The sequence below is a fragment of the Poecilia reticulata genome, linkage group LG23 (genome assembly GCF_000633615.1).
Source record: "Poecilia reticulata strain Guanapo linkage group LG23, Guppy_female_1.0+MT, whole genome shotgun sequence".
Classification (NCBI taxonomy): domain Eukaryota; kingdom Metazoa; phylum Chordata; class Actinopteri; order Cyprinodontiformes; family Poeciliidae; genus Poecilia; species Poecilia reticulata.
This window is the reverse complement of record NC_024353.1, coordinates 1,508,015-1,519,137: the sequence shown is the minus strand read 5'-3', so window position 1 is coordinate 1,519,137 and position 11,123 is coordinate 1,508,015. Positions and strand designations below refer to the sequence as shown.

The window sequence follows — 11,123 nt, the reverse complement described above, 5'->3', positions numbered from 1 at the left end:
ACTTTTTTACTTTTACTTAAGTAAAATGTTAATGTGGTACTTTGACTTTTACTTGAGTACATTTTTGACTGTGTATTTGTACTTTTACTTAAGTACATTTTTTGAGTACTTTCTCCACCACTGGCCCTCTCCTCCGTTTCCTTTACGGAAGGGTTGCAATTCATGGGGCATCCCATTTTAATAATTAAATGCCTGCTTTTCTGAGACTGTCGGAGGCTCTTCTCCATTGTTCTCCGTGGTGCGTGCTAATCACAGTCATTTCCTCTCACAACAACAGGAAGGAGAATGAATTCGAGCTCTTTTTCATCCTGCAGTGACCCAACAAGCCAAGTGGGCGCTCTGGAAATGAAAATATCTTGTTCATTTCCTCCCAATGAGCATTTGTCAAACTCAGCAACTCAACAGCTAAAGCCTGCACTCGACACGAGCGCCGAGGACCTTTTCATTAGCAATTATAGTGTTTTCTCCAAATTTGCTGCACATAGGCAAAAGGAAGCCTATAATGGAGCGTCTTTCTGACGGCTCCTATGGAGAACTATCATTACTACTGCTCCTGGTGTTACGCAGCTGCCAGCAGCTGACTGGTCCAATTCATACCACGGCATGTGAATTCCTTCCCCCTCCTCCCACTCTCACGGCAAACACACTGATGTCACAAGTGAATCACTGCCTCAACAAATGACTCGGATCAGATTAACTGAATGTAGATATTTGAAGCTTAAAGACATTCTTTTTGACTTAAAATGACAGTTTGTCAGGAATCGAAAGCCTCCTCCTGTAAGTCTGACAAATTCAGAGGCTCAGCTTGTGTTGTGTGTGCGTTTGCCTCGTGCAATCTCGGGCTCATTTCATTAACTCAGCATGCATTAGTGCCTACTTCTGCACCCAGCAGACTGTGCATGAGTAAAGCTTTACAGTCTGTAGAGGGTAAAGCTGCATACAGATCATTTTAAAGCAGAATCTGCTTGTGGTTTATTCTATCAGTCACCAATAACTGATTATGTCGAGCATCGTAACTTCTTGATGCTGAGGTAAAGTCAAAACACAGTGATATCCTAACTGGCACCTTTGGAAATTATTCGTCTTCCTCTTTATTTACCACAAGTATGCATTTTTAACAAGATTTCAAAAGATCTTCCATTTTTTGTGCTTTATTAACCTTACAAAACAATTGCAACTATGTCCATGAACCAAACAAGTGATGCTTTCATTTTGGATGCAAACACACTGGCTTGCAGATGTAGTCATAACTCTTAACATACATGTTTTTTTTTTTTTCATTTTATATCGTTGCACACAAAACATTACAGATCAAACTGCATCATGAAGAAGCACAGATAAAGTTTTGGAGAAGTTTTCCACAAGCCCTGCAGGAAACTCAGCAGATATGAAGAAGAGGTTCCACCTCCACCAGACCAGAGCTACAAGGGAATGTGTCACATCAGTTGTTTCCAAACAGTTTGCTAAATTAAGTTGAAAATGCTCACAGGCCACAAAAATTCACGTTTTTCAAAAATGATGGACCCGAAACATAAAAGTGTCACTCTGGCTGGTTTCCTTTCTGGCTGCACCTACAGCTCTGTTGCTTTGTAGAAAAAAGGGGTTCTGGGTTCCAGTCCTTGCCTGTGGGCTTTCTGCATAAAGTTTGAATGTGGGTTCTCTCCGAGTACTCCAGCTGATACCCTAAGAAGTGTGCCTTCACGTAAACCACCTACTCTGGCTGCAAAGTTGGCAAATTTATTGAATCCTGGACCTGGGCCGAACAAAACTATTCTGAGGGCCGACATTTGGACACTGCTGGTTTAGCTCAAAACGTATTAATGTGCCTGAAGGAGAAAAATTCCAGAATTAAGTGTGATTGAAATTCTCTGGCAAGACTCAGACATTTATTTTGACAGACTTTCTCCTTGTAATATTATTGAGCTATTTGGTGAAGAAGAATGAGCAAAGAATTGAGTCTCTGGACGTGGAAAGCAGGACAGCTTCACCTGAAAGGGGCGTCCAGTTGTAACTGCAGGAACAGGTAGTGCTATAAAACGGGATTAATGGATATACGCTTCCTCTTAAAGTTCCAGTGAGATGCTGAAAGAAAGTTTAAGGGGCATCAATACTTCTGCACGCATGAATGAGGCATAGATGAAATGAAACCAGGCTTGGCCAGACTAAATAATTACTGTTTGCCTGCGCAATGTGCGCCCAATCAGAGAACCACCTTTACATTGTCTGCCAAAACAGTGTGTGTGTGTGTGTGTGTGTGTGTGTGTGTGTGTGTGTGTGTGTGTGTGTGTGTGTGTGTGTGTGTGTGTGTGTAGGTGCACCTGCACAGCTCCAACACAAACTCCACAAAGTAGACTTCAAACAGCCCAGCCTTCCTGTGTACGGATCATAAAGCCATCCATGACGGGACAACATATTACCAAATAGGTTACATAACATGACGATGAAAACGGAGCACTGTACGCGTACAGTTCATTAGTCAGACGTTTGTGTCCACAAACGTCACGAACGATGGGAGAAAAGCTGCCAACACGAGCCGAACCGAACCGACGGCGTTTACGTTCAGCTCATTTCGCCTTGAAACAAACAACAAGCCGTTTAGACCACGCTAGGAAATCCGAATCGGACATAAACGCGTTTCATCCAACCCCGAAAGGCATTTCCTTGAAGTTTTGGACGGGAGCCTAAAAAGAAAAAAAAAAACCCTCCAAAAATAAAAAAAGAAAACAGGGAGTCCAAACCGCGAAGCGCCGAGCGCCTTACCTCTTTCCAGTGTGAGCGGCTGGACCACTGTCGCCATGACTGCTGTTTACTGGAGACTGAAGAGACTAGAGGAGCTGCAGCATCACAGACAGAGCGAGGAGCCACAGAGAGGGAGGCTGGGAGTGGTTACAGGAGGATTTGATCTGCTCCCATCCTCTCATCACTTTGTTGCTCCTGTTTGCAGGGAAATCACTGCTGGTTTCGTCAAAAACTTGCGCAGTTGTGCATGCTAATTTTTTCCAAACCTTATTGTGCGGGCTACAGCAGAAACGACCACCTTATGTATAACTAGAATGATAAATAACATTAAAACGGGTGGGATTTTTTTTAGCAAAACGAAACAAAAAACATCGCATTACTTTCTGAAGCGGGTTCACAACAAATCAGCTGACTTTCTACAGTGCATTGCAAAAGTATTCACACTCCGTGCAACCTTGTACTTAAATGGATTTGTGTATGTCAAGTGAGAGTATAGAATATTATTGTGAAGGAAGAAATTGTATTTACAAAAATCTGAAAAGTGTGGCATGCTTTTGTACTTTACAAAAGCCGGTTTTGCATGTCCTTGGGGGAATGCCTTCACCAGCTTTTTACAGCTAAAGATGAAGCCATTGGAGAAAGATCGACTGCAAACATCAAGACTTGCCTCTCTTGCCTATCTTTAATGTTTTTGTCCTACTGAATATGTATTTATACTCGCAACAAATAATACTAAAAATATATATCACTTCAGAATATCAGCGTAAATGGGGCTAATCGCAAATGCACACCATAGTTGCCTCTTTATATATTTGTTTTACAAAAAAACTATTGTAAACTTTGAAACTTTTTCCTTTCGTGTTCTAGTCACATATAAAATCTAATTTAAATATACTGAGGTTCACATTTGTGGCAAAATGTGAAACATTTCCATGGGTTTGAGGGCAGAGTATGTTCAGTATGTGGATTTTTTTTTCTAAGCAGTTACAGGAAGAGCCCTCAACTATCATTAAATGTGCAAATTCACTCTTACAAAGTCAAGATGTTCTTCTGTAACCATTTTCACTCTTCAGAGTGGGATCTCAGCATGATGACAGAGGAGATCTGCCCTCATTCAGCCATAAACACATGAGGAAGGTCACATTAATAACAAACTTACAGCAACTATTCCTTCTATGGAGGTTTTTCACAACAACCTGAACAAAGTAATTTTATAAACATAGATGTGGGCATAGCTTACATAAAAGCTGAGTTAGAAACAAAATGTCTGTAGCTCACTAATTTATCACATTCTGCAGGTTTGCACATTGGATGTTTTATGTTTGCATGCATAATTTTGTTTTCGCACGTCTGAACAACTGCGATCCAAGTGATCCATTCAGCCACCGCGCCGCTGTGATCACGGCTGCCATTAAGGTATATTGTGAAGCGCTGAGCCATGCTTCCTCTTATCTCCTCATTTGCCTACATGCGCTGCGTGCGGCCTGATAACGACTAAATGACGGCAGTGAACCGAAGTTGAAGGGTTTAAGGATTAATCTTGATGTTTACGCGAAGCACTGACTCTCCTCGGATACTGTACATCAGCCGCTAAATGGTGCCTGCTGTCCTCGCGTTGTGGTTGGAGCCAATGGGAGTCATGCTTAAAAAAAAGAAACAAAACAGATCTTTAAAATAAAAGACAATGTTGGAAATTCGTGGCAGATGTATCACAAATCGTGACTTCACAAAATCAGGCTGAACGTGAAGAAACGCCTGAAGCAAAGAAGCTGTTTAGAGTGAATATGTTCATACTCACACTGATGTGATTTATTTTGTTTTGTACGACAGAAACTGGAGGACTGTGAACTTACACCTCAGTAGCTCTAACTGTTCTTCAGAGAAATAAAACAGTGATGCTATTTTTGGAAGGTTATTACATGATTAGAAGTTTGTTTTTTTTTACTTTTGTTTTTTTTCCTAAACCTTCACACTCATAATTACACAGTCAGGATGTGCTGGTGAATTCCAGCCATCCCACCCAGCTGTTTGCTGAGGTGAAGCATTTAGTGGATAGAGGGTGAGGGCTTAGGGAGCATGCAGAAGGAGGCCACAGCGAGATTACAGGCTCACATCCATGTGGGCTGTAATACAGTTCTGCTTTTTTTTTTTTTTTAAGAGCTAGGATTATATTACACATGCTTAATGCCTTCCCACTGCAAGAGAGCTGATTTCTCAAAGGCGTCCCCTCATCCTAAAGGACACACGAGGTCACGCAGACGGGCCAAATCAGGATTGTCGTCACAGATTAAAGTCTGTCATTAGCGCGTGTTAAGTTTGGTTTGTGATGCTGGATTCCTCTCAGGATCTGCTAAATTCTAAATGCTGTGATGGTGTTTTGGGGATTAATTTTTCAATGAAAGTGAATTTAGCTGCTTGCTATTTGTAAACTAACTCTGCAAGAAACTTCCCTTGACGTTTCTTCTGTTTCTTCGTCTTCATGATGCTGTTTTTTCTCCTAGGTTCTTAATAATCCTCTGAGATCGTCACAGAAACTCGATTTACCTGAGATTATTTTACTTGTACGACTTACTGACTACCTGATCCCATTTGGTGGAACAGAAATATATTTCAGTGGATTAGAGTACATGAAAATATGCTTCATTTGTAAAACAAACACACACATATCAAAGTCTTTTCACATATTATGCATTTTGATTTTGTATGTCACATTCTAATCTGAGGAAAAACATGTAAGTTTGTGCTTGTAACATGGCAGAACGCTCAAGGGGTGTGCATACTTTTACTTCTTTAAAATTTGAACCATAGGAAGTTGATGCTGCTGTTCTTCCCTAAAACAACGACAACTGGGAATTATTGTGTTTCAATTTTAAAAAAGCAATCTTTATCTCAAAGCTAATTTTGTTATAAATCCATATTCAGACACTTGGCAGTGAAGAAATATAGAAATGGAGATAATCAGAAGCTGGCTTTAGACAGTTCGTCTTTTCTCAGCCTTTTAGAATTTAAACTCAAATGATGAAATCAGAAAGGTGGGCAAAAAATACAGCTATGAAAACCTCAGTTTTGTTCCTGATAAGCCTGGTAAAGATGCTGTAACTGTAGTTAGTGCTTTGTGTCAGAATGCGACGTTCCTGCCGGTTATTTGTGCAAACAGAAACTGTTTGAAGGAACACTGATGTAGGGGAACAATTGAAATAAATTGCTTTTTTAATAAATAAAAAAAAAAGATTGAAATTTCACAATTTAAGTGTGCAAGTGGGATGCAAATTAAAGAGGAAAATATTTGTTTTGAGGTTATTTCCTGTCGCAGTTTAAATTTCCATCAAAGCATTAAGTTTAATGAAGACAAGGCAGCCACTTCCCCACAGAGAGAACCATGCGTCTGATGGAAACATTGCCTAACACATATAAATAGAAACAGATGATGTGAAATATCAGATGGTTGAGTTACTCAATTCCAGTGGGATTCAGTGCAGAGGTCGTGTCCAGGGAGGGTCAACTAGATTATGGGTATTTTTACCAGAAGCTTAGCTTGGATGCAGTCTGCAATGGAAGAACTGCACACAAAAACACCAGAGATCAGTGAGAAACTGCTGCTGCACATGAGATATTAGTTCAGACATTAGAGCTGCACAAGTGACTGAGAATTAATATTCTTTATTCATCCCCCCTTACTCTGAAACCTTTAAATTACAGTGCTACCTTGGTCTAAAACCTCAAGTCTGCTTTATATGCATATTTCAGCATCAGATAACTGTTGATCAAAATCAACAACAACAACAAAAAAAAAGAGTTCTGGAAAGTATAATGGCGTTTCTGGTTCTAGATCAGTGGTCCTTAACCTTTTTTGAGGTACCAATCCCACCAGTTTCATATGCGCAGTCACTGAACCCTTCTGTAGTGATAATTAAATATGATTTTTTTCCCCCCCAAAGAGTCTAGTTGGGTCACTGCAAGACCACTAAGTCTTCTTAAAAGGTAGAGTCTCTGAGAACAGTTCTTCAAAATATAGTCAGTGTTTTCAGCAAAGCTGAGCTGACTGTCCAGGAACGACCCAAGGTATTTAAAATTTGCCAGTTTCAACAGGTTGACCATCGAGAGAAACTGGAACCACTTTAAGGTCTTGTTTAGCTCTACATTCTTAAGAGAATGAAAAATTTATAAATACTTTGCGGTATTCTGTTTTAGTAATGTAATTATATTAGTTGTGTTACCACCCTCACACCACTAGAGGCAGTACCAACCCCGAAAAGATGCGACTAAGGAGCAGATTTAGAAGTACACCGAAAGCTACAGAATTTGGTAAAAACGGTGAGTTTTGCTGAAGTWAATAAAGACACAAGTTCAAATCCATGCTGAGAGTTGAGCTCCTTCAATCAGTGCTCCTYCGCAGCTCTGATTGGCWAAGCAATGTAACGTGATCCTCTGATTGGCTAAGCAATGTAACGTGATCCTCTGCAGCAAGTGATGGCAAAGCGSCGCGTCATCACGACTTTACACAAGTGTGTCTTTACCTCCACGGCAGAGGCTCCGCCGAACCCCTGGGGTTCGACCGAACCCAGGTTAAGAACCACTGATCTAGAGTAACAAAAGGAGAAAGTTAAGTGATTTGAGTAGGCCACATTTGTAATATTTTCTCTTGGAGAAATGTTATGCTAATTATTTTTGGCAAATTAACCTAAGAAATGGCTGAGAATCTAGTTTTTGAAGAGCATTACAGGCTACATTGCAGCTTTGGTTATGTAATCTTTTTTCTCCCCCTTGTTGTAGCGCAAAGCTCCTCCTGCGTCAACTACATCCAGTTCATAGTTCGCATTCCTTGAGGGCATTGTAGTAGGATTTGTAATAAAGTCTTCTCTGCCTTCAGGGGGCCCCAGGTGAACTCCTTCCGCGTTGAATCGTGCAGCTGGGTTTGTTACCTGCAACCAGGACATCGTGTCAAAGTACCGTTTAAGTCAGCGGAACCTATGCATTCCCAAATAAAGCACTTGGCGCGCCTGAAGCCCTGCGCTCCGGCTCGCAGCAAGCGGATCCTCGAGAGGAAACTCTGGTCTCACTGCGCAGCAAAACAGCAGCTAGAAGGAGGCGTCAGCGCGACAGGACTGCATGCAGCTGCAAGAGAGCATGCTGTCGGAACACAGCGCTGCAGGAACTATGCATCTGACTGCGTATACAGCCGAGCTTTCGCTTCGGCGAGGGACCACCCGGAAACTTTCTGGGGTGAAATGGCTCAGAATATAAGCTGGTTTGAGCCGTGGAGCAAAACTCTGCACGTAGAGGACCCGGTGTTTCCAAACTGGTAGGTTTTCAGCAAATGGTTTTTTTTAAATTTTTTTGCTACACATAAAACTACTTTACATATCAAACTGACTAAAAGAAAGAAATTAAACAACCCCATCATGTTTCCTCAATAAAGGTGAAAGATGATAAACGGCATCCAAAACTCAAATTACTCAAAAAAAAAAAACAAAAAAAAAACTTTATGGAGCGCCAAATATGCCATAATGTGAATGCGTCATTCAAGTGTTATGCAAGTGCTATTCAGAAAATAAAAGAACAAAAATTAATTAATTAAACAAAATATTGATGTCAGAGGAAACACTTATTTATCAAATAAAAGTCACACAACTAGAATATCAGCTGTCCTGCTGCACAGAGGCAACCAGTTTTTTTTATGGTATATCTGAAAAGCCAAAAAAAATCTACCTGTTGCATAGTAGATTTTTTTTTTATATTCAAAAGTCATTAATTGTACTGTAATTATAATAAAAGGGTTTAAACAAATTTAACAATGAATATGTTAAAAGCACCCATTAGTTTTGACATGCAAATGAACAAAAAAATGCGGTTTGATGTTTTGTGGGGTCTACTTTAGTGTTTTATGGTATCTAATATATATTTTTTAACAAAATTATATATTTAGCATCACATTTAAATTCAATTTTGCTTTTTCATAGCCCTCAAATTTCTCTTTGCTGTATTACAAGGCAAAAAGTTGATTGCAACAGCAAAATTGTCAGTTAAAAATCAGAGAAATTCCCTTTAATGTAATCATGGCCGTCTACAATGCACAGAGCAATCTGTGCAATAAAAGAAGACAGCAAAAACCTTCAAGAAAACAGATGAACAAACTGAGTTTATTTTATTTTAAAGTCGTCACACCATATTTTTCTAGAAGAAAAATATGCTGAACGCTGGATCTCAGTGACATTCACAAACAAATTATTCTCCCTTCTTGCAATTTAACTGTATTCAAAGCAGCATAATGGTCTGCCTGATTGAAGACGTTGGTCTTCAATCAGACCAATGTCTCAGGTCTCTTTGCAGATTACAGAGACATTGGTCTTCAATCAGGTCAGGTCTGATTGAATCAGGTCTCTGTAATCTGCAAAAAGAGACCTTTGTCAAATGAGTTTGTTCTCTACACTTCCTTTTAAGCATAATCAAAAGTGCACATGTTTGCACATCTCTGAATACAATTAAAAGATGCTAAAGTGCAGCTAAGATCAAATCTATTTCACATAATAGATAGCAACTCTAATCTTGACTAAATTTTTTGTAGTCATGCTAAACCAAATCTACAAATATCTTCTGTATTCTAAAAGAACCAACAAATTAAAGGTATTTGCTTAGATGTGAATGTGATGGATGTATTTCTGCCTTTCTGCCAGGTTTGTAGGAGGGAAGTTAAACATGTGCTTCAACGCTGTGGATCGTCATGTTGAGAGTGGCCGCGGAGAGCAGCCAGCTATCATTTACGACAGTCCAGTGACTGGAACGAAGAAGATCATCACCTTCAGAGAACTGCAGGACCAGGTGTGTGTTGGCAAACAAAACAAAGAACTGAACAGCAGAATTAGCCTCCTATAAGATGAAACATATTCATAAGGTTGGATTTTAAGGTTTGCAAGCAAAATGTGTTTGGTTTTGTGAAGGTAAAAGATGGCTATGAGAGTTCATTAAAGCCATCATTGTGTTTTTAAAAATAAACTTTGTCATAGAACAAAAAAAATCCAGTGTTTTAACACCACTGCTTTATGTAATGTTGAGTTTATATTCAGTTTTCTGCATCACTTCCTCGGAACCAGGTGTCCAGACTAGCAGGAGTCCTTGTGAAAAATGGAGTTCAGAAAGGAGACCTCGTCGTCATCTACATGCCCATGGTGCCCCAGGCCATGTTCACCATGCTGGCCTGTGCACGGATTGGTGCTCCACACAGCCTAATCTTTGGTGGCTTTGCTTCCAAGGAGCTGTCTGTCCGCATTGATCATGCCAAAGTAAGGATTCTCTGCTTTTCACCCTGCGTGTTTTTTTTTTTACTACATCTGTACTTTTGTTCTCAGGAAGCTGCTGATATACATAACGTTTTTGTCTAATAGGGTGATGTGTATCCATATCTGTGTCTGTGTGTTCTGTTAATTAAAAGATAAATGTACTTGACTCACCTTTGCTATTTTTATTTCAGTATGATTAATCATTACCCAAGGAAACCCACATCTTGTTTACTTTACACACATCTAGCCATCATTTCAGTGCCACCATGATTCACTCTTAACCGATACTAATGTTTGGTTTAACATCCCCAACCACATTACTGAATAAAAAAAACATGGGATTTTCTCTATCAACAAACCTCGGGTCCAATCACTTTCCCTCGTCTTAAATTTATTGGATTGCTGGCACAGACTGGATTTCTAAGCATACTGTCTCTCAATACGGTTGAGATTGCAGCTTTTAAAAAAGGCCATACTTGTATCTTAATGATCTGATGTAACTATTCAAAACCAGTTTGTTGTTTTTGGTGAGGTTCATGGTTCATTATCATTTTGGAACCCCTGTTGTGCTTCCAAATGTGTAAACCATCTGTCCCAAAATGGCCCATGAATGAATGTGTTTGAATCTTTTAGGGAGAAGTCAGTAGTTACCTCTGCTGCAAAGTCAGCAACTTCAAGTGTCTTCTGGAGAAAAGTTTTAATGTTGGACAAGACTAAGTTTAAGCTATTTGTGACAAGAAGTATGATTTGCAGAGTTATAATTGTGGATTAAGATAAGTGGATGGGTTGATGAAAATAGAGAGATACATTAAAAGTCCTATTCGTTTTGAGTTTCAACATGACGAATCCCAAAGCAAACATCAAAACTTGTGTTGGGATGAATAAAACATGCTAACAGTGAGCTAACTTTAAGCTATCATTAAACTGGCCTTCTGAAAGCTCCAGTGTAATGAACATTTATGGATTAGGCTTAAAAGTTGGTTTTGTATGGAAGCCCATTTCCGCCATGAAAAAAAAAAAAAAGCTAAACAGGAAGTCATAATTTCGACTTTCAAAGTCATAATTATGAGATTTAAAGTCATAATTTCGACTTTCAAAGTCATAATT

General features: G+C 39.6%; 2 protein-coding genes across 3 annotated transcripts in view; one reads left to right on the top strand and one right to left on the bottom strand.

Moving 5' to 3' along the window:
- lin7a (lin-7 homolog A (C. elegans)) overlaps positions 1 to 2,969 on the bottom strand; it is a 36,034-nt gene extending 33,065 nt beyond the window's left edge. Inside the window, exon 1 of one of the 2 annotated variants that reach the window (XM_008400411.2) lies at positions 2,761 to 2,969. In XM_008400411.2, the coding sequence (XP_008398633.1) occupies positions 2,761 to 2,797 (37 nt within the window). In that variant the 5' untranslated portion in view covers positions 2,798 to 2,969. The remainder of the gene's footprint in view (positions 1 to 2,760) is intronic. The other variant, XM_008400412.2, reaches the window with a different exon arrangement.
- Positions 1 to 11,123, top strand: part of acss3 (acyl-CoA synthetase short chain family member 3) — a 62,904-nt gene that overhangs the window by 20,371 nt on the left and 31,410 nt on the right. The window contains exons 2-4 of the mRNA XM_008400413.2: positions 7,610 to 8,041; positions 9,414 to 9,558; positions 9,831 to 10,019. Of these exons, the coding sequence (XP_008398635.1) occupies positions 7,610 to 8,041; positions 9,414 to 9,558; positions 9,831 to 10,019 (766 nt within the window). The remainder of the gene's footprint in view (positions 1 to 7,609; positions 8,042 to 9,413; positions 9,559 to 9,830; positions 10,020 to 11,123) is intronic.